Genomic DNA, 27199 nt, shown 5'->3' on the forward strand with positions numbered 1-27199 from the left:
AAAAAATTACTTTTCTCATAATAAAATTTTTTTTTATTACATTTTGTTTAAAACAAACACTTTTAAAATTAAAAAACCAAATACAAAATAAATTATTTATAAGCTATTTTTAATATAAGCATTTATTATTTAAGCTATTTTTCAAAAGGAACTTAATTAAACTCTTTATTCAAACTGGACTTTAGTTGTTTTTAGTTTTTTGTGCGATTTTGAGGACAAAGTTGATGTCATGGAGATGATAATTTTATGATAAAGTAAATAATTATAGGAGGTGTCATTATTTTTTTATATATAATGTGAATATCATAATGAATTTATTATTTTCAAAATTGAATTCAAAATATTTTATTTAAATTAAAAATTATTTGTCATCTAAACTAATTCAATCTTTATTACTTTTATACATATTTAATAAACAAGAGAACAAATGAATATGATACATTAGTATTATATAATTGAAGTGAGGTGCCAAAACATGTCAACACTATTGAGTGACGATTTTCTCATGTCTTTGTTGAGTGACATGCTTGGAGTTAATCTGGTTTCTCTAATGTTTTTCTTCTCTTCGTTTCACTATAAGTATTGCAATGGAATCAGGATTGGAAACAGGCATGGAGCTATGGAAGGAAGAGTCATAAAATGCCCTGTTTTCTTGAAAAATAAATAAAAATGTAAGAGAAAGCCTACGGAGCAGTAAATTTTGTAATTTTTAGCCATCAAATAACTATCAATGATATTTTTAATAGTGTAAAATTGTATCTAATAATATAAAATCATTCAATTTTCTTTTGATGATTAAGTGTTGGCCAGAATTTAACAAAAGTGATGCCATAGCACTTCTCAAAATGTAAAACGATTCTAAGTTAGTACTACATAGAGGGAAATAGATCCTCTCCATTTTTTTTGTTACTGGAGAGAATAAAGTGTAATCTCCCACCTTTAATTTTACAAGTGGGACCAGCAATAAATGAGAGAGAAAATGTATTGAATGGCGAGATCTTTTACTGGATACTATCCAGTTTTTTTTCCACTGGAGAAGATCCACTCCCAGTCATAACTCATAAGTGATATGGCGCGTGCAACGTAATCGCCTACTCACCTTGACCTTAATCAGCCCCACCTCTCTATGTAGGGAATGGATCATCTCCAGTGGAAAAAAAACTGGATAGTATCCGGTAGAAGATCTCACCATTCAATACATTTTCTCTCTTATTTATTGCTGGTCCCACTTGTAAAATTAAAGGTGAGAAATTACACTTTATTCTCTCCCGTGACAAAAAAAATGGAGAGGATCTATTTCCGTTATGACTTACCTCATCCATGTGTCTGACCGAAGCCGCAAAGACATAAACACCACAAAACGACGCCGTTTGAAGGGCTTTAAATTAACTAAATTCAACGCATTCGTGGGTTAACAGTCAGAACCCAGAACCCTGATTCATCATCTTCTTCCATCTCTTGCCAGTTCCAATTTGAAGGAAGAAAAGAGATGCCTTCTCAACCGGAAGAGGCTTCGTCACGTCCAGTGAGTAGATTACTTCTAATTCTTTCTTGATTTTCGTAATGTTTGTAAACATGGCTAATCTTCAACTACTCACTTTTGTAATGTCGCTATACTCCTGTGTGTCCCATTCTTCTTCTATCTCCTTGAATCTTTCTAAAATGTTTAACTGCATTTTCCTTGTTGATAGTAATTTAGTTACTTTGATTATACCATATTTTCTGTACGGCAATAAGGTTTGAACGTATAACCAAAATTGCAGATTTTAGTGAATTGATATCTCAGTTAAATGCATGCTGTCTTAGTTTTTTCTGATTTTGTTTTTCTTCAACACTTGCTTCTCAGAGTGCTTCCCTTGCGAATGATATTGCTGTGGAGTGGAAGCAGAAATTAATCACACTTTTAGATGATGAGAGTAAGCAAGAGTTGATCTCGAGAGAGAAGAAGGATAGGCGTGAGTTCCAGCAAATAGCAGCTTTGGCAAGCAAAATGGGATTGTACAGGTGTGTGTGCGATTTTCAACTATTAATGCTGGAGTTATTACTCTTGCTCTGTTGTGGGGGAACTCAATTACATTTCCATCTAGCAGCCATGTGTATGCAAAAGTTGTTGTCATCAGTAAGGTTCCACTTCCCAACTACAGACCTGATTTGGATGATCGACGTCCGCTGAGGGAGGTATAGTTTTGTATTCATTGATGTGCCCTGTACTTTCTTGAACCATTTTGTTGAGGACAAAAAAGAAGGAAAAAAGAAAAATCTGAAGTGTATGTAATTCAGAAAATGTTGACAGAGATATGACAAAATGTCTATTTGTGCCTCCACTATTCCTAGGTTTTGGGTCCATAGAAAATTGGCAAATTTTATCTCAAGACAGAGAAATTTTGCTTCATTCTGTATTAGCCTTTTCTCCAAACATGTTATGTCTCCAAGGCTCTGTTTGGAAATTGTTTGGACTTTGGAGAAGGCAAAGGATACAGAAAAGGCAATCCAGGACAATGAAGCAGGATCAAAGACAAAATTTTTTTGTCTTGTCTCTATATTCTGCCTTGAGAAACAAACAAAATACAGCAGAGTGTTTTTTACATTTATGTTCTAGGATAGTTACCAAACTGACCCTAAATGTTCTTTCTCTTCTACCCTCTATTGTCTCAGTCACGACCTTATAAGATTTATATCTTGTTCCTTAGTACTAATTTTAGCCTATATTTGGAAAATAGTTATAATTGATAGTGTTTCAGATTAGAGAGAAAGTGAGAGAAGGAAAGAACAGAAAGAAGATGGAGAAACTGAGAATGGTAGAAAATGAGAGTATCTTCACATTAGAGTGCTGAGTCAGTATTTATACATAGATAACAAGAGTGTTCAGCACTCTAGAACAAGGGGGTAAAAAGGTCTTTACAAACTTAAGTTAGTTAGGGACTGTTAGGGGGAATCTATCCTAGTTGGCAGCTCTTACAACTGCTCTTAAGAGTTTCTAGTTTCTAGGCTCTTCTAGATCCTTTACTCAGCTTACTCTATCAATAATTAAGTTAGCATTTAGTTTTTGTTATTTTATATTTATTATTAAAATAAAAGTTGTCTTGAAATAAGTCATTTTGTTGGGCTAAAGAAAAGAAGCAAAGGGTTTATCAGAAATGCTAGAATTTTAATTTGAAAAATGTCTTTACTTATAAGCAAGTTTTTTTAGCTTTTGATTTTTAGTCAGATATATTTTTTTAGAATTACTTTTATGCTAATACATCTGAGAATAAATGACTTTTAGGTTAATACATTTAATTGGAAATTGATTTTCGCATAATCAATCTTACAAAATATACCTAAGTTAAAATCAAGTATTGAAATAATTTTAATATCATAATTTACCCAAATATACTCTTATTCTGTTGGACATCTTATCTCATAGAAATAAACCTAAGTAAGGGTTTTTGGAATTAACAGGTAAGCATACCTATTTCTATGTTAAGGCGAGTTGATGCTTATCTTGAAGAATACCAAACCCAAAAATCCAGAATGAAGGAAACTTTTCCAGATTTGTCATTTGCAAGATCAACAAATAACGATAGTATTGGTGTGGATGAAAGGTTATTTGAGAAACCTCAGCTGCCAGCATTGAATAAGGCTGCTTTGGAGAAAATTCTCCGGCAAAGAAGCTTGCAAATGCGTGATCAGCAACAAGCTTGGCAGGTTGTCTTAATAAAAATATATGGTCATGGCAAATTGTTATTGTAATTGAATTTGATATTTTATTTTAATATTTTTATTTTATCATCTCTGCTTAATAAATTTAGATATGCACCATTTTCTTTTGCAACTTATGTTTGCAGCTATATGAATTCTTTTACCCCCAAAAAAGGATGGTCATATGAATTTTATTCTTATTTTTATGCATTCCTGGTAAGATGCTGCAAATAGTTTTCCTTTGGATTTTCCGAGGGTAAAAGAAAAAGAAAGCTCACCTATGTTTAATGTATTGATGTGCATTGAATTTTGAGTTAGAATATGAAAGATTGCTATAAAAAAATTGTAGTGCTGTTCTGTGAGTGATACATGAGGAAGATGGTATGAGGAGAGTAGTTTTTGAGGATATTGCGATCAGTGTATTCCATTTCTTTCTCTCTAAGGAATTTTGTATATTTTGCATATTAAATAGAAATTTCATTAAGATTCACCTTTGAGTGGTTCAGGTAGTCATTCCATGTTTCAGCTTTATTTGAGTTTGACTATGAATCCACAATTTTCTTTTGTAGCCTTAGGAAATAGCTAAATGTTTGATGGGAACTAGAAGACTGATTGGTAGCAAAGAAATTCCTTGGTAGTTATGAAGGTAGGTGGTGTAATATAAGGTAGGGTTCATGAACTGAAGTGGTTGGGCAACAATTTCTCTCATAAAAGTGAGGGTGGAATCTTGTTCAGGTTATCCATCGAGCACCACCATCGGAATCATTGTTACGTGAATTATTAGTTGCAGCAGCCTGTTGATGTGTGAGGTGCACATCCTGCTATCAAGGGCTCTATCCATCATGGGGCCAGTACCATTCTTCTTGCAGGTGCCTTCTAATTTGTTTCATTTCACGTGGTTTGTCATTTGAATCAGGCCTTTGTTTTTGGTAATATTTAGTTGCAAGGTTCTGCTGTCCTAGTAGAATCATGGCTGATGGGTTCTATTATTTCCTTTGGTTCAAATATTACTGAGTTTTAGGAGTACCCGTGGCTAAGGCTGCCAACTAATCTTTGTTCTCCGTTACACTTCTTCATACAGAGAACCCTACGGCTTGTATTTCTCATTCTGGTAGTTGTCCAAGTCGTGGGAGTACTTCAATTGGTATGTTTGGCATATGCGGGTATGTTCTAGAACTTTAGACTAGTTCCTGTTGAGTGGGTTTTATAGATTTGGGAAGGAAAGAAGCCTAACCTATGTGCAATACACAGTCAATGCTACCATTTGGAGTTCTTTTGTCAAAGTGTAATTGATTACAGATTATCAGAAAAGTCAGTCTTGTGGGATGAGTTTATATGTTGACTGCTATTTCATGTAAAAGCTCATTGTCTTTTTAGAGGGATATGCTGAGAGAATGGAAAGCCTTGCTGTTTTCTCTCGTCAGCTATTGTTCTTTAAAAGTATCTCTTTTCTTCCTTTGTCTTTGTACTCTTCCTTTTGTTGTCTTAATTAATTTAATCTTTTAAGATGATGCTTCTCTGATCATGCTGCTAGTAGCTGATTTCATTTTACCTCTTTCTCCATGTTTTTCCTTTATTTATCAAAAGTTCCTGCTGAAAGAATTGGTCAAGTCTCACTTATTGAATTCAAATCTTTAACTAAGTTCTACATGTCCCTTGGAATCCTTTTAATTTAATTTCTTTCAACTATTTTATCACTCTATTCATTGTCCCATCACTTGTAATTTTGAATTCTTAATTACATAGTACCGAAGTCAAATGTGTGGGGAAGGACATGAATGTTACCATATGAGTGACTACTTAGATTTTATGGTGAGAAAAAATTGTGTAATTATTTAATATATGCTTTTATGTAATTTATTCTTCATTTATGTGAAAGATTGAGTTTTCCTCTTCTATTATATTAAAAATTAGTTCATATGAGGTGAAATTTATTGAAAAAGAAAATTATATATAATAGGTGTACTTGTAACCCACTTCTTACAAAATTTTTGTATCCATTTTGCATATCCGTTCCAGGTACTGCTACCATAGCTCTGCCTATCTAACATATCCTTTCTTTTAGTATAGATAAGCTGTTAAGTGTGTCTTTCTTGTGTATTTTTTTTTGGCAGCAAAATGAATATGAATATTATTTTTCCTATTACACACCCTTAATATACATTTTTAGACATTTCCTTATTTGAAGACATGTAACTTGAACTTTCCATTGAGCTTATTCTAATTTCCAACAATTTACCTGTTCATTACCCTTTTCCCCCCTGAAAGTAAAGTTAGTGAAACCCCAAGAACTTTGAGCAACGTCACTTGGGATAAGTCATCAGAGTCCACCTCTATGGCCTCTCTTTACCTATAATATGCTCTCAGATATGCCTCCCCGTACCTTGAGGAAGAGCCTTATAGTGTAAATATGTCCAACTCCAACAACTTTCTTAGTGTCTATTGTTGGCCTCCCTATTTCTATTCAGAAAGGTCTTTGATTCACTAGGAATTGTCATCCAATGCCTTACCTCATAGGTTTTCAACATTTATGTATATTATACATTAGGCTTATATTCCTCTTCTGCAAAATGGCAAGTTCCACTTTTTTCCAGGGAAAAACATTGTTGGTTGCTGCTGGATCTATGCTGTCAAGGTTTGCTAGATGGTTAAATAGATTGTCTTAAGTCCTTTTAGATGCTAAGGGATATACATAGACCTGTGCTCTAGATTACAGAGATACTTGGTGCTCATTGTTGTAAGCATGTGGTCCATATTACTTTCTGGGTGGAACATGCTCATATTTTAAGGAGGATTATTTGGCTGACCAACTAATTTGGGATATGATATTCGGCTTCTCAACAGATATGTGTAGAGACGTTGTTTCTCATATTTTTATGGTGTTGGTGTTGTCTCTTGATATTGAGGATGTATTATCTTCCACTTTCCTTATTATATCCTTCTATTGTTTTGATGACTTCATTACCCAAAAATGAATAACAGTTGTTGTCTGGGTCTATGACAATTAGTCATCCTCTCCCATATTCTGTACAAATGCTTGCGGATAGAGGTTTTAGCACAGTTATTTGGTTCAAAAATGGGATCCTCTTAGTTCTTCATCTTAATTATTTACAGAGATCTCAACAGACATATCTGAAATACAAGAAGACTTCTTGATGTCTTAACTTTTCATTTCAGGAGTCGGCAGAAGGCAGAAGAATGCTAGAATTTCGTAGAAGTCTCCCTGCTTATAAAGAGAAGGAAGCAATATTGTCAACTATATTGAGGAATCAGGTTTGTTGAATATATGTATTTTGTTATTGATTGGGTATTAGTCATTAGTTAATAACAGCTTAGGTATATTACTAGGGCTATTTTCTTTCTTTAGTTTTAAAAAAGAAAAAAAATGTTTAAGAGCCCAGTATGCCCGTTTGAGTTATGCTAAATTTTTTATGAGTTAATATGTTGTATTCTTCCATTGAGTTAGGAAATGCTTTCCTAAAAATCTCTCCAAATCCCAGCATGAATCTTATTCAAATCTTGTAATCATTGTGATTAGAACCTATTAGAATATGTACTTAGGGAAATTATCTATTTGTATTTGTGCATTTATTTCATATTGTCTATATATTCTCTTTTTCTTCCTCTTAACACATATCTTCGGCTTGCATATTTGATTCATCTGTGCCAGCTGGTCTGTTGTAAAAGTAGTTTGTAGTTGATTTCAATATCTCAAGGCTTGGCATTTTCAAATTCAAAGTTGTTAAGTGGCATCTTTTACAGGTGGTTATCATTTCGGGACAAACAGGATGTGGGAAGACAACACAACTCCCACAGTTTATTTTAGAATGTGAAATAGAATCTCTTCAGGGAGCTGCTTGTAATATCATATGCACACAACCAAGGCGCATATCAGCGATATCTGTTTCTGAGAGGGTTGCGCTTGAGAGAGGGGAGAAATTGGGTGAATCTGTGAGATTCTTTTAAAATAATTACTGTGAATGATTCCATCGACACATTTCTTCTAGTATAATGTGTTTAGGTTTTAAAATATGCCTTCTCTTTCACTCTGTTGTTCATCAAAGGTTGGATATAAGGTTAGATTGGAGGGTATAAAAGGGAGAGATACCAGGCTTCTCTTTTGCACAACAGGCATCTTATTAAGAAGATTAATAGCTGATAGAAAATTAAAAGATGTAACTCATATTATTGTGGATGAAATTCATGAGCGTGGGATGAATGAAGGTAGAAATTTTAAACTGATTGAGTCATTGGTTTCTAAATTGATTGTTGATTTCATGTTCTTTTCATTCTCCTGTGACAGATTTTCTTCTCATTGTCCTTAAAGATCTCCTACCTCGCCGACCAGAAATGAAACTGATTTTAATGAGTGCTACCCTTGATGCGGAGCTCTTCTCCTCATACTTTAATGGAGCTGCAATAATCAAGATTCCGGTGCGTTTAAAAAAAAATTGAACTATATGAAGGGGGAAAACTTTATCTTTGTGAATTTATTATGATAAATGAACAAAATATTAGCGGACAAAAGTATTTGGTGTATAGAGTGTAATGGTGCAAGTTACGGTTCATCTCACCTACAATGTTAACGGAATAACTGAAGAATTCTTGAAGAAAATTTCCACTAATTTCTTCTGTTATAGTAAATCCTTTTTCTCTGTCTTCTTCTTTTTAACAAAGTGTGGGGACTTGCGAGGTTTTAAATGGGATGGAGGTTCTAAATTATATTTCTGGTATGGGATCAAAAGGAATCTTCATATATTTAGTTGGAGGTACTGAGCATTGCTATTTGTGTGCCAAAAGCTAAAAGTTCTCCATTCTTTATTGATATTGATGTATGTCATTGATAATTTAGGGTTTCACGCACCCTGTTAGAACCTGTTTTTTGGAGGACATTTTGGAATTGTCGGGCTACAGATTGACTCCTGATAATCAAATTGATGATTATGGTCAAGAAAGGATTTGGAAAATGAACAAACAGGCCCCTAGAAAAAGGAAAAGCCAAATTGCTTCTGTTGTAGAGGTATTGAAAATATCCAAACTATAATTGCTCCATTTCTTGACATTTTCCCCGTTTAATTAAGTTCATTTGCGGAACATATTACCAGGATTCTTTAAGGGAAGCTGATTTCAAAGATTACAATCCACAAACAAGAGAATCTTTGTCATGTTGGAATCCTGATTGCATGGGTTTTAACTTCATAGAATATATTTTATGCCATATATGTGAGGACGAAAGGCCAGGTGCTGTGTTGGTTTTTATGATTGGATGGGATGATATAAGTGCACTGAAAGAGAAGCTCCTTTTACATCCTGTTTTGGGAGATCAAAGCCGAGTTTTGCTTCTTATATGCCATGGATCAATGGCAAGCTCTGAGCAGGTAATTTGTTCCCTGTTGATGGCAGTTGACTTAACAATCTGCTTACATTCCTTAGCATTTTATGCGCTCTATGCAAGCAATAAAAGTTATAGTTTATGGTTAGAATAAATAAGAATAATGATGATGTTTCTAGAGACATGTTTACTCTTCAGAAATTTCTTGCATGCATAATCCTGTGACGATGAAAGAAACATGTCAGATGTGCCTTACTGTCTTGTATATTGAATTGACAGAGATTAATATTTGAAGAACCTGAAGGAGTGCGAAAAATAGTGTTAGCAACAAATATTGCTGAAACGAGTATCACAATAAACGATATTGTTTTCGTTCTTGACTGTGGAAAGGAAAAAGAATCATCATATGATGCTCTTAATAACACACCTTGTTTGCTTCCAACCTGGATCTCTAAGGTTTCTGCCCAACAAGTAAGGATATCTTCTAGTTGTTTTTCATCTTTGGCATTCATTATGTATAATTTGCTCAATATTACCAAAAAGCAATTTGCTTCTGCCATCTTTGATATATTTATACTGGGTTTTTTTCGTGTTATTCTTTTCCTAGAGAACTTTGTACAAAAGATCCATGTAATTCTGTAACTGTTGTGTGTTGGCTGAATGCTATCTTAACTGGGATACGCTATATAGACAATGTCCTAGTTTGTGTACGGATTCTTACATCACAACTCTTCATATTTGTGCTGCTATAGGCTTGGTTCATATTTAGTGAATAAGTAGGCATTGGGATGAGGGTAGCAGCCAGTTCTACTTGAATAACAAGATTGGGGGGAAAGATACATACAAATAAATTAATAATCATGATACTCTTACTTTTTAGATTTATATGATAAGTGATACTATTTGTATGTAATTATTATTATCATCTACGTTCAAGAAAATGAAGTGCCAATTACATAGAAAGGTATCAATCTACTTTCAGAGGCAAGGCATGGGGGGTGGGGGAACCGATATAAGAGAGAAAGTTGGAGTAACGTCTATTGTAGAAAAGATGGTAGAATCTCGTCTCAGGTGGTTTGGACATGTGGGAAGAAGATTAGCAGAGCACTTGGTTAGGAAGGTGCATGAGATGGAAGGTGGACAGGTGGCGAATGCTAGAGGAAGACCTAAAAAATTCATACATGAGGTGGTCAAAGAAAATATACGTGTCAACAGTCTCACTGTAGATATGATACATGATAGAGCATAGTGGCATTATTTGATCCATGTAGCCGATCCCACCTAGTGGGATAAGGCTTTGTTGTTGTTGTTGTAGTTGTATTCTATTTTATTTGAAGCATATTGTGTGCATAAAGTATTCATGGAAAATGATATTGTATTCATGAACATCTAGGCAGATGCCAGTATAATTTTTGGGCCTAATTGAAGTTTCCCATTATCTGCTTAAAATGCCAGCTGCAGCCTAATTTATCAACTTTGTGGCAAACCTCAAATGCACCCAGTCCACTGAAACTTACTATCTAGTTTATTATCCTTATGAATATATATGATATAACGTGAATCTTTGGGTTATAATGTTAAGCTATCTAACTGATTGCTTTGTTTGTGCCATTTTATAAAAGAGGAAATTGCCATTGGACTCAGATAGCATTGTCTAAGTGCAATTGCCATCCTGGATATGAAGTGAGAAGTTTTTAGATCTCAAATGCTGATTTTATTGTCTTTTTAACTTGAAATTTTTTACAGAGAAGAGGAAGAGCTGGTCGAGTTCAACCAGGAGAATGTTACCATCTCTATCCTAGATGTGTTTATGATGCTTTTGCAGAGTATCAATTGCCGGAAATTTTGAGAACACCTTTGCAATCTCTCTGCTTGCAAATCAAAAGTTTAAAACTTGGACCGATATCAGAGTTCTTGTCTAGGGCATTACAGTCTCCAGAGATTCTTGCAGTAAGGATAAAATAATAAACTCCGTTTCAGTTCTACATTTTATCTCCAGCTGTACATGTGCAGTTTTTTACTCACTATTTCTGAAATGAATTTGCTTGTTCACACTGTTGATTATTTGTGTTTATCTCTGCTTTGTTTACTTATTTTATTCACAGGTGCAAAATGCAATTGAATATTTAAAAATAATTGGAGCTTTTGATGACAATGAGAATCTGACTCTTCTAGGTTAATCTCTTACCAATACATGAAAGTCTGGCTTATTAATTGTTATTATTCAATTTGAAGCCTCATAGTTGATCTGTCAATTGATAGGGCACTACCTGACAATGTTTCCGATGGAACCCAAACTAGGGAAGATGCTTATATTGGGTGCTATCTTCAATTGCCTGGATCCCATATTAACTGTCACTGCCAGCCTGAGTGTGAGAGATCCATTTCTAGCACCGTTGGACCAAAAAGATGTAAGTTGTCCTTGTGTTGAATGATTGCAGCTTTATCCTTTCAATAAGAGGTCATTTGACTCTCGCTTGTGTTTCTATGTTCCTCGGTTCTTCGGTTCTGGATTTCTACAGAAACATACGGCATAATAATGAATTGGGAACTTTTTATGTTTGTTTTATATTTCAAACTTGAAACACCAAATTCAATTAAAATTATAAAATGGCAAACCAACTCTACCTATGTTATGTTCCTTTGTTGCATAGCTTTACATAATAAATCCTAAGGTTTGATAAATGAGGAGTTATGTTAGTTAGTCCTAGCCATGCAAGGCTTTGTTGATGCTTCATAATATGGATCACTAATGTCATAGTGTTAATGTTAGCATTGGTACCAGTGAGATTAGGAGAATATAGGAATGTGTAGCAGGTGTAAGAATGGAGACATAAAAATTCTCATTAACTGCTTTTGTAAATAGTGGTGTTGATTAATATTTCTTGGGTATTCACTTACACCAGGGGTATGTCGTGAACTTCCCTCCTCCAATAACTCATACGCTATGAGCTCCATTAATACAATTGAATTGAGACATTTCACCGTATTGATCAATTTTATAAAATTTCATAAAAATTTTATCACCACCTACCCGTTTATTGGAGCTAATTAAAGGCAGTAAGCAGTGGCTATTGAGCTTCCGTTTAAGGGCCAACAATAATCTCTCATTTGGAAATGAATACTTCTAAAATTGTTGTTTCTATGGGTGGTCAGTGATACTAGAATCAGTTTATTTTTTTTCTGATATTTTCTCAGTGTAAAGAGTTAGTTAAAAAGAGTAATATTTCAGTTCCGTTTAAATTATTCAATTTTGGACAGTATCACTACAGAAACAAGCATTGGTCCGTTAGGCTTGTCAGTCAGTGCTCAAGGACCTTATTACGAGGTTTTTATCTGGTGTTTGATTTATCAAGTTTTTCATTATAGGTTGCAGCTGCAGCGAAGTCTCAATTCTCCCATGATTATAGTGACCATCTTGCCCTTGTGAGGGCTTATGATGGCTGGAAAGATGCTGAAATAGACCTCGCTGGACAAGAATACTGCTGGGCAAATTTCCTTTCTTCACAATCCATGAAAGCTATTGATGCCCTTCGGATGGAATTCTTATCCCTTCTCAAGGATATTGGAATAGTTGATAGCAATGCAACAAACTGCAATGCGTGGAGCTATGATGTGCATCTTATACGAGCAGTTATTTTTTATGGGCTATATCCTGGAATTTGCTCTATTGTGGTATTTTTTTCCTTTTTTCCTTTATTATTTTATATTTATATTGCATAAATAGTATAATTTATTATGGAAAGTAGAAACTTTTTAGCGAGTGTTCAAATTGCATATGGAGTCCATGTCTATGCGGTAGGTAATTAACTATGATATATTTTCATTTGCAGCATAAAGAGAAGTCATTTTCTCTGAAAACAATGGAGGATGGTAAAGTGCATCTTCATTTGGTTAGTCCATTCAAATTTATTAATTTGCCATGGGTTATAAAACTGTAGGCGTGTTTTAGATGTCATCATTTCAACCTTCTGTTCATATTTTTTCCCATATTGATTACATGTTTGTTTCATTTCCCTAGAATTCAGTGAATGCTCGAGAAAGCAAAATTCCATATCCGTGGCTTGTTTTTAATGAGAAGATAAAAGTGAATTCGGTGTTCCTTCGTGACTCAACTGCTGTGTCTGACTCAGTGGTGCTTCTTTTTGGTGGAAAGATCTCAAATGATGGTGTTAGTTCCTTTTCTTTTTCTTGGGGTGCTCGTGTTTATTTTATAAAATATTGCAGTTTGGAATTAACCTCTAAAATGTTTTGTAGTGTTTTATATTGTTTACATTCCTGTTCTGGCAGGATGGTCAATTAAAAATGTTAGGAGGGTATCTGGAGTTCTTAATGAAACCTCCTGTTGCTGAAATGTTTCAGAGCATAAGGAGGAAACTAGATGACATCATTCAGAGCAAAGTAGGTGCAAATTTATTTCATTCTCATACAAACTACGTTGATGAAATTGAGTTAAAATTTTAATATACTATTGAACTTTGCAGCTACAGTTTCCGATGATGGGAATACACTTATTTCACGAGCTGCTTTCTGCTGTACGGTTGCTGATTTCCGAAGATAAATGTAAGGGCAGATTTGTGTTTAGCTGCCAGGTCATTAAACCATCGAAACCATCTGTGATGACCTTGCAGCCAGCATTGGTTTCAAGGACTGACAGTGGACCTGGTGGCGATAATTCTAAAGGTCAGCTCCAAACTCTTCTGGCTCGTGCTGGATGTGCTGCACCCATCTACAAGACTATGCAAATACAGAACAATCAGTTTCGGGCTGCAGTCGAGTTTAATGGTATACAGATAATGGGCCAACCTTGTCACAATAAAAAGACTGCGGAAAAAGACGCCGCGGCTGAGGCACTGCAATGGCTTATGGGTAAAAGACAGGCAGAAAACGAGCACATGGATCACAATGCAGTGAAGAAAAGCAAGAGGGATCATAATTAAGCAATCAACTGTAATGGGTTTTCTGTGAGGGTAACAAAAGAGTCCAAGATCGATGTACTTGTCTAGATTTTTAAGGTCCTTGCTCAAGTCTTTGAACTCCAGAAAAAATGGATTAGTTCCATTGTTGATATATAGCTCCGGGGCTTGAGCCAATTCATGCTCATACAACAACAATCTCCAATTTAGCGTGCATTGTGTTGATTCAATCCGAGGTTGGAGTTGCCTACCCTTGATCAAAGCAAATCATTTAACATGAAATAAATTGTGAATTGAAAGCCTAAGATAACAGTCTAATCTGAGCCGTTTGACAAAGGAAATTTTTTTGCAGATGTTCATGTTGTTGACTTAATTTTGGGATAAGGTTCTTCTAAAGTGTTTCTATATTCAAAATGACAAATTTGAAGGTCTCTTAGCTACACTTAATCAGTATTGTACACGAGAAATGTGAAGACTAATTTGATATCTTCTGCAACAGAAAGAGCTTCCATTCTATATTTAGGTGAAACATGTAAGTGAAAATATAAAGAATGAATATTTAAAGTATGTTTGGAATTGATATTCAATGAACTTGGCGAGGGAAACAAATTTTGGTCAAGCAGGAGTTCGCATTAATGTGATCTATGTTCCTTCACTTTCTTTTCCTTTTTTTTTTTTTTTTCGGTTTTCATGTCTGAATCAAGGTAGAAAAAATCGAGATTTTACGTGAAATCGAAAAAGTAAATTAAAAATGTAAAACGTAAAATCTTAATAAGATTTAAATCGTAAAATCGTCAGATTTAGTACAAATTTTGTAAAATCGATAAACTCATTTAAAATCGGAAGATTTTAAGAATTAAATCGATATTTTAGCTACTATGCGTCTGATGGTGATTTCTGTTTGAGAAATAATTTAGGTATAATGAGTTATTTCGACAGCGATAATTAAAAATTGTCTGGTTAAAAAGGGGCTTGGGCTTCATACTGCATTGTTTGTATTGTCATGTAATTTTTTTTTCCATTTCATTGTCTTCGAGATATACTGTAACGAAACGTGATTATATTTTATAGTCACTTCTATTACTTATAAATGAAAATTCATAAAATTTTTCCAGTTCAAATTGTTCTCTTATGTTTATATTTTCATCATTTCACCACTTAACCTTTAGGATGCATCACTTGGAATATACTTCTAAAATATTTTAACTATTTTAGATACAAATACAATTTGTAGACAAATAAATTAAAGAAATATTAAAACAAGTTGATCACAAATCGTTTTAGGCACTGTCTTTAAAAATTTACTACCGTCTTATCTATAGATGGAATAACTTCGACAAAAATCTTTTAATATTAGATGTGGATCATCAAAAATAGTCTATACCAATATTCTCAAAACATTTTAACGATGCTCAACCAATCATCGTTAATATTCAACCAACCAACTATCATTAATGTTTTCCAACGTTCATATTGCTTAGCTAGAATTCATTAATTTATTTTTATCAAATTAGCAAAATAGAATCCCAATCTATCCATGTGCATGTGAGAACCATCAGCCATTCAGCCTATTTAATCACGAATAGGGTACACACTAATATTCTCTAATACCTTTAGTTCATATTGCTTTTAGTTGGAATTCATTAATTTTTTGTTTTGGTAATTCATTAATTTTTTTTGTTCGATTAGCACAATTAAAGCCTAATACCTAAGCAAGCTCAATCCATTCATGTGCTGTGAAAGCCCATCAACCCAGTGCCGGATCCAAAAAATTTTGATAGTGGGGCAAAATTTATATAACATGATAATAATTTTTATAATAAAAATATATGTATATAAAAAAATTAAATATTAAATTATCTATTAACCACTATATATCTATATATAAATACATGTATTGTTTAATTTATTTTCAATGTGTATTTTATATTTTAATATATATTTTATACAGATACATGATTATTGTTATGATTATATTTTGTTATTGTAAAATATGATTAGCCTTCAAAATATCTAATATACAAATTAAAACACTAAAATAGTAATTTAAATAATAATATATAATTTAAAATTCTATTTTTTTAGGTTTTATATTTTTAAAAATTAAGTAATTTTTCTCTTAACACTACCATCAAAATTTCTCTCTTTCCATATATATTACTAAACAATTATTTAAAAATTCACTTTCCAACACAATTAGAAACCGACTCTTATTGATATTCATAGTGTCAAAAGTTCTTTCAATTAATATAGTTGCTACGCAAAAATTAAAGCTAATTTGAAAAGAAGATAAATAATATTCTTTTGAGTTGATTTTAAAAAAAGAACACAAATTTCGTTTAAATGTGAGAATTTATCATTCTAACAAATATCTAATATAAAATTTTTAAATGGACGATTAATACCAAAAGTTGAGTAAAAAATTATTGTGGGATCAAATTTAATAATCTAATAGGGGCAAATAAATATTATTATCATATACTACTCAAAAAAATTCCAAATTGTAGTAGGGGCACTTGCCCCCACACCGCTGCACTTGGATCTGTCCCTGCATCAACCTATTTGAATTTCATTGCCTGTAAGTGATGCATGAGCATCTTTCTTATCTTTTCCTAGTGAATTTGTATTTAAATTATTGAGTTTAATCAAGAATTAATTATCTTTTAGCCACTATGGATGCTACTTTGAGTTTCGTGCAATTTTGTGTATTTTAGGTAGCATTTGGCTAGATTTGATGGAAAGGATGCTTGCATAAATGGAAGGAGCTCAAGAATTAAAGAAGATGATAAGCGAGGAGCGATGTGTGTGCGTACTTGACGCGTACGCGTGAAAAGCGAATTTGTGCAGCGACGTGTACGTGTACCTGACGCGTACGCGTGACAAGCGAAGAAGACCACCGACGCGTACGCGTGACATGCGCGACGTGCAGAGAAAGCAGAAAACGTTGGGGGCGATTTATGGGCCCCATTTTGGCACTCAAGTAAGGCGCAGCTCTCTGCCAAGTTAGGCACGGATCCGGTGAAGTCAAGTGGTCCCCAAGTTACAAGGCGTAGATTATTTAATTGATTCTGATTCAAATTTGAATTTGAAAATAGGAAAAGATATTATCTTAATTTTAGATATTAGATTTTAAAATAATTAGGATGAGATATAAAAGACAAAAATTAATTAGTTAACAACATTCCATCTCAGACAATTTACCTGAATCCTTATTTTCTTCTTTGAGTCATGAGCAACTAAACCTCCATTGTTAAGGTTAGGAGCTCTGTCTATTTGTATGGATTGATTCTATTGTTTTTGTCTTTTAATTCATGTTTTGATTTGTAATTCAATAATTGTTTTCGATCTTTATTTTATGAATTTGGGTGGAACGGAAGTATGACCCATGTTTTAATTGTGTTCTTGTATAACTTGGAAAAACTCTTTACTTGAACAATAGCTTGAAAATAATTTCTCCTAAATTTTAATTATTTAGATTTAATGGGATACGTGACATATAATCCCATTATTTTTGGATAATTAGAATTTTTGTAGCATATAAACTGGAATTTGATCATGAAGCTTCTAATTGGAATTAATTGACCAAGAAATTGGCAGTTAATGAATTTTAGAAGAGACTAGAAAGGTCTAAGGAATTAGGGTCTAGTCACATATAGTTTGCCATGAATTAAATCTTACATGATTAAAATAAATTAATAAGAAAAATCAATCCAGAAAATAGATATCTCTGAAACCTTAACTATTTCTCCATATATATTTCACAACTTCTTTACTGCTTGCATTCTGAAATTCTTAATTATTGTTTAATGCTCTTTGAATACCAAAACACTCTTTTCTGCTTGCCTAACTAAGTGGTTTAACCAACCATTATTGCTTGATCCATCAATCCTCGTGGGATTGACCGTCACTCACCTGAGGTATTACTTGGTACGACTCGGTGCACTTGCCGGTTAGTTTGTGGGTTGTAAAATCATCGCATCATGTTTTTGGCGCCATTGCCGGGGATTGATAGTGATTAACAACTATTAGTTGTTTGATTGCTTAGATTAGGCATTTTATTTTTAATTTTATTTAAATTTTGCTTTAAATATTTTCGAAAAAAAATTTAATAGCACTAATATTTTTGGTAATTGCTGAAATTAAGTTTGGTGTTTCCTAGTTCAAGTTACCTCACTGGGAATTCTCTGCACTCTGACGTAGAGAGTTCCAATTTTTTCTTGTCTTCTGTTTGTTTATGCGCAGGAACAGAGACAAAGAACATCTCTTAGACTTTGATCCTGAACCTGAAAGGACTTTCAGGCGGCGTTTATAACAAGCTAGACTTTGCAAGGCTGTAGAATCCACTATGGATTCTAACAATGCTGATAATGCCAATGTGAAAAATCCGAATGAAAATGAGCAACAAAGGAGAGTACTTGGCTCTTACTCTGTTCCTACAGTAGATCTTTATAGAAAAAGCATTGTGATGCCTCCTATAGCTGCAAACAACTTTGAGTTGAAGTCACAATTGGTCACACTGGTGCAAAAAAACTGCCAGTATCATGGTCTTTCCCACGAAGACCCAAATCATTTTATCTCTAGTTTTCTGCAAATTTGTGATACTGTGAAGACAAATGGAGTGAACCCAGAGGTATATAAACTCATGCTCTTCCCGTTTGCTTTGAGGGATAGAGCAAAGCTATGGCTAGATTCCCAACCCAAGGAGAGTTTTGATACTTGGAACAAGGTTGTTACTGAGTTTCTTACTAAATTTTTCCCACAAAAGAAGCTGACTAAGCTTAGGGTGGAGGTTCAAACCTTTAGATAGAAGGATGGTGAAACTCTGTATGAAGCTTGGGAGAGATAGAAGCTACTGACTAGGCAATGCCCTCCGGGCATGTTCTCCAAATAGACTCAACTAGATATCTTTTATGAAGGCTTGGGTGAAATGTCCAAGATGTGCTTAGACAATTCTGCAGGAGGTTCATTACACAAGAAGAAGACACCGGAGGAGACTATTGAGCTTATTGAATTGGTTGCTAGCAACCAATATTTATACTCCTCTAACAGAAATCCTGTGAACTCTGAGGCTCCTCAGAAGAAGGGTGTCATAGAAGTAGAAGCTCTTAATGCTATTCTAGCTCAGAACAAGCTTATATCTCAGCAAATAAGTCTACTTACTCAACACATGGGTGGCATGCAAGTCTCAGCTATCAACACCTAAAATCCACCTCAAGAGGTCTCCTATGACATGGCAGAAAATTTAGTGCAAAATGATAATTATGATTATGCTCAATCCTCTTCTGAATAGGTCAATTACATGGGGAGTGGTTTTAGAAATTCCAATAATGACCCCTATTCTCAGACATACAATCAAGGATAGAGAAATCACCTAAACTTTAGGTAGAGAGACCAACCTTATAGACCTCAGAATTTCAACAATAATTCTCAGGGCAGCTTCCAACAAAACAATTACAATAACCGCCAATTTCAGTCAGCAGAAACAACCACCTCAGCAGGCTAACTTTAAATCCCAAGAAGATTCTAATTGGGAGATAATAAGGAGTTTTATGCAGGAAACCAGAGCCTTCATTAGAAATTTAGAAGTGCAAATGGACCAGCTGAGCAAGCAAATACATGAGAAGTCTGCAAGTATATTACCAGGTGATACAGTGGTGAACCCAAGAGAAGATTGCAAGGTTATTCAGTTGAGAAGTGGTAAAGTAGCTGGCCCTGAGACCAAAGCCAATGAAGAATTAGTTGAAAAAGAAGCTCTAGAGGAGAAGAAGGAAGAAGTAGAGCGCGCCCCTCCTAAGCGTGCAGACAACCCATTCCCTGATTCTATTGACACTTATCCTACCTTGCCAAAGGCTCCTGAATACAAGCCAAAAATGGCATATCCTCAGAGGCTTCAGAAAGCTTACAAAGAAAAGCAGTTTTCTAAATTTTTTGTTGTCTTCAAGAAGCTACAGATTAACATTCCTTTTGTAGAGGCTCTTGAGCAAATGCCTCTCTATGCTAAATTTATGAAAGAATTGTTGACCCCCAAGAGGAATTGGAAGGAACAAGAAATAATGGTGTTAACTAAAGAATGCAGTGCCATTATTCAACACAACCTTCCTGAGAAGATGCCAGATCCAGGGAGCTTTATAATTCCTTGCACCATTGGAGATGTCACCATTCAGAGAGCTTTATGTGATCTTGGAGCTAGCATCAATCTAATGCCACTTTCAGTGATGAAAAAGCTTTAAATTGAGGAGGTAAAACCCACTCGTATTTCTCTTTAACTTGCTGATCTTTCTGTTAAATTACCTGTGGGTGTTATTGAGGATTTACTTGTTAAAGTAGGACCATTTATTTTCCCTGTTGATTTTGTTATGTTAGACATGGAAGAGGAGGTAAAATCCTCTATTATACTTGGTAGACCCTTTTTAGCTACAGGTAGAGCTCTGATTGATGTGAAAAAGGGTGAATTAACCCTGAGGGTCAATGAAGAACAGGTAGTCCTAAATGTTTTTGAGGCTCTCAAACACCCTAATGATTCTGAAGGGTGCATGAAAATAGATGTTATTGAACCACTTGTTCAAGAGGTACTGAAAGCTAAGGTACTTGATGACATTCTGGATCCTATTTCTGAGTATGAATTAGTGGAAGTTGATGATTCACCACCCCAGAAGGCTGTGGTTCACACGCCTAAAGTAGAGGAGGAACCCTCCAAGCTTGAGCTGAAACATTTACCCCCTTCTCTGAAATATGTGTTCTTGGGTGAAAATGATTCATATCTGGTGATTATTAGTACTTCCCTGAAGCCTGAAGAGGAAGATGCGCTTGTTTTAGTGCTCAAGAGCCATAAAACAACTCTTGGGTGGACCATTAGTGACTTGAAGGGGATTAGTCCAACTAAGTGTATGCACAAGATCCTTCTTGAAGATGATGCTAAACCAGTTGTGCAACCACAAAGGAAACTCAATCCAACCATGAAAGAGGTGGTCCAAAAAGAGGTAATGAAATTATGGGAAGCAGGTATTATTTATCCTATTTCTGACAGTCCTTGGGTAACTCCTGTGCAGGTAGTTCCCAAGAAAGGAGGGATGATAGTGATCAAGAATGAAAAGAATGAGCTTATTCCTACAAGGACAATCACAGGATGGAGAATGTGCATAGACTACAGGAGGCTTAACACTGCCACAAGGAAAGATCATTTGTCCCTGCCTTTCATTGATCAAATGTTTGAGAGGTTAGCTGGTCATGCTTTTTATTATTTTCTAGATGGATATTCTGGATATAATCAAATTGCAGTGGACCCTCAAGATCAAGAGAAGACAGCATTCACATGCCCCTTTGGAGTATTTGCATACAGGAGAATGCCATTTGGACTTTGTAATGCTCCAGCAACTTTTCAGAGGTGTATGCTTTTAATTTTTTCTGACATGGTTGAAAAGTTCATTGAGGTATTTATGGATGACTTTTCTATTTTTGGTAATTCTTTTGAATCATGCCTTAAGCATTTATCTCTTGTCTTGAAACGGTGTCAAGAATCAAACCTTGTTTTGAATTGGGAAAAATGCCATTTTATGGTCATAGAAGGTATTGTTCTTTGACACCAGATTTCAAGTAAGGGGATTGAGGTTGACAGAGCAAAGGTGGAGGTAATTGAAAAATTACCACTACCAGTAAATGTTAAGGCAGTCAGGAGTTTCTTGGGTCATGCAGGATTTTATAGGAGATTTATAAAGGACTTTTCTAAAATTGCTAAACTATTAGGCAACCTGTTGGTTGTTGATGTTCCTTTTGTCTTTGATTCTGATTGTTTGCATGCATTTGAAACTTTGAAAGCAAACCTTACCTCTGCTTCAATTATAGCTCCCCCTGATTGGGATTTACCATTTGAATTGATGTGTGATGCTAGTGATTTTGCTATAGGAGCTGTTTTAGGACAGAGGCATGGTAAGCTTGTACATGTCATTTACTATGCCAGTTGTATGTTAAATGATGTACAAAAGAATTACACAACTACAGAAAAGGAATTATTAGCTGTTGTGTATGCTGTTAATAAGTTCAGGTCCTACTTACTTGGTTCTAAGGTTATTATTTATACTGATCATGCTGCTTTGAAGTACCTTCTAACCAAACAGGATTCAAAACCAAGATTAATAAGATGGGTGTTACTCCTTCAGGAGTTTGATATTGAGACAAAAGACAGAAAAGGGTCAGAAAATTAAGTAGCTGACCATCTCTCCAGAATTGAGCCTGAAGCAGGAGTACAACCACCCACAACTGTGACTGAAACATTTCTGGACGAGCAGTTGTTTCTCATTCAGCAGGCTTCATGGTTTGCAGACATTACAAATTATAAAGCCATGAATTTCATTCCAAAGGAGTACAACATGCAACAAGTAAAGAAGCTATTGACGGATGCAAAGAACTACATTTGGGAGAAACCATATCTTTTTAAGAGGTGTTCAGATGGTATCATCCGAAGATGTGTCCCAGATGAAGAAACACAGCAAATTCTCTGGAACTGTCATGGTTCAGATTATGGAGGCCACTTTGGTAGTGAAAGGACAGCTACAAAGGTCCTTCAGAGCAGATTCTACTGGCTGACTCTCTTCAGGGACGCAAGAGCATTTGTGAAGTACTGTGACAGATGTGAAAAAGCCACGAATCTCCCTGCCAACCATGAAATGCCACAGCAGGGGATTCTTGAGGTTGAGTTATTTGATGTGTGGGGTATTGACTTTATGGGACCCTTTCCACCCTCACATTCAAACAACTATATTCTAGTGGCAGTTGATTATGTGTCCAAGTAGGTGGAAGTTGTGGCTCTACCCACCAATGATGCCAAGGTGGTCATGAGCTTTCTTCAGAGATATATCTTTAGCCGGTTTGGTGTCCCAAGGACACACATTAGTGATGGAGGAAGCTATTTCTGCAACAGACAGCTGGACTCTCTTCTGCAGAGATATGGAGTTCGTCATAAAGTGGCAATCCCTATCACCCTCAGACAAGTGGACAGGTTGAAGTTTCCAACAGGAAACTTAAGAGGATTCTAGAGAAGACCGTCAATGTTGCAAGAAAGGACTGGTCTAGGAAGCTTGATGATGCTCTCTGGGCATACCGAACAGCGTACAAGACTCCCATTGGCATGTCCCCTTATCAGTTGGTCTATGGCAAAGCCTGTCACTTGCCAGTTGAGCTGGAGCATAAAGCTTACTGGGCAATCAGGTATTTAAACCTTGATTCAGAAGCAGCAGGAATTAAACGAATGCTCCAGTTAAATGAGCTTGATAAATTCAGATACTCAGCCTATGAGAATGCCAAGCTCTATAAGGAGAGAACTAGGATATTACATGACAAAAAGATTACCATCAGAGTCTTTGAGCCAGGACAGCGAGTGCTTCTGTATAATTCAAGGCTCAAATTCTTTCCAGGAAAGCTGAAATCCCGGTGGTCAGGACCATTTGTGGTTACCAGAGCTTCACCATATGGTCATGTGAAAATACAAGAAGAAAATTCTGACAGGAAATTCACAGTGAATGGTCAGAGGTTGAAGCACTATCTTGGAGGCGAGATTGATTGCCAGAGGTCCGCTCATCTGCTGAATTAGCAGAACTGACCGTCAAGCTAGTGACGTTAAAGAAGCGCTTGTCGGGAGGCAACCCAATACTTTCGTATCCTTAGTTATTTTCGTAGTAGTAGTTTTCTTATTTATCTGATTCTTATTGAGTTTTATCTGATCATGCAGCTATTCTAGAAGCAGGAACTGAATATTGAAAAAAAAATGTTTTACGTACCACTCACTGAACTTGAATCTAAAAAGAAAAGAAAAGAAGTGATGTATTGCTTGAGAAAATTGAGTCTAATTTTAAGAGTAGTCTTATTCACTTATATGTGGTGGTATTATTTGTGATTTTGAATGTATGACATGAACAGTGCATATTAAAATTTAAATCAAAGGATGTTGATGTATAAGGAACAGGAATTTATAGAATTATTATGACTTCTCTGAAATAAGTAAAAGTTTAATCCTTGAAGCAAAAGAAACAACAAAAGAAAAAAATATATAATAATAAAAGCAAGGTCCAAGGCTCTGAGCATCAATGACTAAGGAGGTTAGACATGATTAAAAGCTCAAATAGTTGTTTCCCTAGTCATATGCTTGTGGTGTGATTGTGCCAAGTAATCCTTGAGACAGAACACTTAGAGTCGAGACCAAGTGCGTTTAACAGAGTATGCCAAAGGCTTTGAGCACCACTGTCTGGGAGTAAATGAAAGAAAAATAAGAACTTAAAGAGAGTTCCCCAGTCAAGTGCTTGTGGTGTTTCTTTGTCTAGTAATCTTTGAGACAAAACATTTAAAGTCACAGCTAGGCTCAAGGTGCAAAGTACCAAAGAAAAATAAATTAAAGAAAATCACGCTGTGTTCAAGGATTAAACTGGAGTATAAAGATCAGAGAATTCATAATATGTCCGGATTCTAATTCTGAATGACACTGAAATTCCTCTGATTCAAAGGAGAGTGAGATGCCAAAACTGTTCAAAAATTACAATGAATAAATCCCATTTTAAGAATAGACTTGAGCTTAATCGAACTCTCATTCTCATGCAAATTCACATCCTAAGCCTGTATTATTTTGGTTGCTTGAGGACAAGCAACAATTCAAGTTTGGTATTGTGATGCGTGAGCATCTTTCTTGTCTTTTTCTAGTGAATTTGCATTTAAATTATTGAGTTTAATAAAGAATTAATTATCTTTTAGCCACTATGGATGCTACTTTAAGTTTCGTACAATTTTGTGTATTTTAGGTAGCATTTGGCTGGATTTGATGGAAAGGAAGCTTGCACAAATGGAAGGAGCTAAAGAATTAAAGAAGATGATCAGCGAGGAGCGACGCGTGCACGTACCTGACGCGTACGCGTGAAAAGCGAATTTGTGCAGCGACGCGTGCGCATACCTGACGCGTACGCGTGACACGCGAAGAAGACCACCGACGCGTATGCGTGACTAACGCGTACACGTGACATGCGCGACGTGCAGAGAAAGCAGAAAACGCTGGGGGCGATTTCTGGGTCCCATTTTGGCACTCAAGTAAGGCGCAGCTCTCTGCCAAGTTAGGCGCGGATCGAGTGAAGCCAAGTGGTCCCCAAGTTACAAGGCGTGGATTATTTAATTGATTCTGATTCAAATTTGAATTTGAAAATAGGAAAAGATATTATCTTAATTTTAGATATTAGATTTTAAAATAATTAGGATGAGATATAAAAGACAAAAATTAATTAGTTAACAACATTCCATCTCAGACAATTTACCTGAATCCTTATTTTCTTCTCTAAGTCATGAGCAACTAAACCTCCATTGTTAAGGTTAGGAGCTCTGTCTATTTGTATGGATGGATTCTATTGTTTTTGTCTTTTAAGTCATGTTTTGATTTATAATTCAAGAATTGTTTTCGCTCTTTATTTTATGAATTTGGGTGGAACGGAAGTATGACCCATGTTCTAATTGTGTTCTTGTATAACTTGGAAAAGCTCTTTACTTGAACAACAGTTTGAAAACAATTTCTTCTAAATTTTAATTATTTGGATTTAACGGGATACGTGACATATAATCCCATTATTTTTGGGTAATTAGAATTTTTGTGGCATACAAACTGGAATTTGATCATGCAGCTTCTAATTGGAATTAATTGACCAAGAAATTGGCGGTTAATGAATTTTAAAGGAGACTAGAAAGGTCTAAGGAATTAGGGTCTAGTCACATATAATTTGCCATGAATTGAATCTTACATGATTAAAATAAATTAATAAGAAAAATCAATCCAGAAAATAGATATCTCGGAAACCTTAACTATTTCTCCATATATATTTCACAACTTCTTTACTGCTTGCATTCTGAAATTCTTAATTATTTTTTAATGCTCTTTGAATACCGAAACACTCTTTTCTGCTTGCCTAACTAAATGGTTTAACCAACCATTGTTGCTTGATCCATCAATCCTCGTGGGATCGACCCTCACTCACCTGAGGTATTACTTGGTACGACCCGATCTACTTGCCGATTAGTTTGTGGGTTGTAAAATCACCGCATCAGTAAGCATCACATTTTTTTCACTGACCCGAAAAATAAAAGCATCCCATTCTATAAAAGTTTTGACAAATGGACCGGTCATTAAACTATTCTAGTAATTGATTTATTGATTTATTAGTCTAACCAATTTAATTGTAATTTAACTAGAATAACTATTTTATAATAAAATAATAAATAAAATATAAATAAAAACACTAAAATTAACAAAAATTAACTATATTTAACTAAGATTAACAAAATTGTCAAACATAATTTTAACAAGATCAGCACAATAATTAACGTGCTTTAACAAAAATTAACAAAATTTTCAAACTAATTTTAACATGTTTAGCAGAAAAAAAGGCATTGAATAAACACTGTCAACTCTGCAATTGCTTTGTTTTTGAAAACGATAGTTCTGGAATAACCTCCTTTCCTTCCCAACAGCTTTAAAGTAATCTCTATCTCATCCCATAATAAGTTATATCCATTAGAAACTATCAAACCACATTCATTTTGTATGAAAAACAGTTTTAAGCATATCTTACACCCTGAACATGGAAAGCTTCATTATTAGAAGTGTAGAGCCGTATACGACCGGACGAAGACACGGTGGTGTCTGAGAACAACGCGCGGTGGGCGCTGAGTGAGACCCTTGCGGCGGTGAGGGAGTAACCTAGTGCTTGTGTTTTGGGGGTAGGGGCTGTATACCTGTATTGGAGAAGGAGAAGTGAGGAACCTACGCTGCGCTGCTTGAGGGGAAGGAGAAAGGGTTTCTTTTTTCTTTTTAAAGAAAGTGCAAAATGGCGAACAGAGAGCAGATGAAGACGACGGCTAGCACGACGGCAAGATGACGGACGCTCAAGAAAGAAGCTGTGCGCCTGCGATTTGTGAGTCTGAGAGCGAGAAAGGGTTGAAGAGAGTTGCGGTGGAAGCTCGATGGACGGCGGCAATGCTTACTCCTTATGATGGCAGTGGAGGATAGGGTTACGGGTAGCTCGTTGTTGTTGCTTACTTGCCTTGAAGGAACTAGGAACTAGGAAGAGGCTTGGGGGCAAGGCTATGGCATCTCCTTTTTTTTTCTAAGAAAGCATAAGAAACAGCGTCGTTTTGATGAAACTGGCCAGTTTCAATTCCAGTTCGACAGGCCGGTTCCTGACCAGTTTAGCGATTCAAATCCAATTTTTGACAGAACAGTTTTAGACAATAAATCGAACCGTTAATG

General features: G+C 35.2%; 1 protein-coding gene across 4 annotated transcripts; it reads left to right on the top strand.

The window, feature by feature from the left end:
• The first annotated feature begins 1411 nt into the window (after positions 1-1411).
• Positions 1412-14525, top strand: LOC130941090 (DExH-box ATP-dependent RNA helicase DExH5, mitochondrial-like). 4 transcript variants are annotated; one of them, XM_057869477.1, is made up of 19 exons: positions 1412-1525; positions 1847-2004; positions 2091-2178; positions 3442-3687; positions 6859-6954; positions 7444-7632; positions 7746-7905; positions 7985-8115; positions 8534-8701; positions 8787-9059; positions 9293-9484; positions 10760-10963; positions 11119-11188; positions 11276-11424; positions 12383-12688; positions 12847-12906; positions 13035-13184; positions 13304-13414; positions 13498-14525. In XM_057869477.1, the coding sequence occupies exons 1-19, from the start codon at positions 1490-1492 to the stop codon at positions 13951-13953; spliced, it is 3243 nt and encodes a 1080-aa protein (XP_057725460.1). In that variant the 5' UTR covers positions 1412-1489; the 3' UTR covers positions 13954-14525. The 4 variants fall into 4 exon arrangements, with proteins under 4 accessions (XP_057725460.1, XP_057725463.1, XP_057725461.1 ...); XM_057869480.1 differs by lacking the exons at positions 1412-1525; positions 1847-2004; positions 2091-2178 and adding an exon at positions 4251-4844 and having other exon boundaries at positions 3670-3687; XM_057869478.1 differs by lacking the exons at positions 1412-1525; positions 1847-2004; positions 2091-2178 and adding an exon at positions 4251-4550 and having other exon boundaries at positions 3670-3687.
• Positions 14526-27199: the final 12674 nt, after the last annotated feature.

Source organism: Arachis stenosperma, chromosome 7 (assembly GCF_014773155.1).
Source record: "Arachis stenosperma cultivar V10309 chromosome 7, arast.V10309.gnm1.PFL2, whole genome shotgun sequence".
Taxonomy (NCBI): Eukaryota; Viridiplantae; Streptophyta; class Magnoliopsida; order Fabales; family Fabaceae; genus Arachis; species Arachis stenosperma.

Coding starts and splice junctions, on each gene's coding strand:
- LOC130941090 (XM_057869477.1), top strand. CDS start 1,490: ATGCCTTCTCAACCGGAAGAGGCTTCGTCACGTCCA. Junction 7,633..7,745: donor GGGAGAAATTGGGTGAATCT/GTGAGATTCTTT, acceptor TGTTCATCAAAG/GTTGGATATAAGGTTAGATT. Junction 12,689..12,846: donor CTGGAATTTGCTCTATTGTG/GTATTTTTTTCC, acceptor TTTCATTTGCAG/CATAAAGAGAAGTCATTTTC.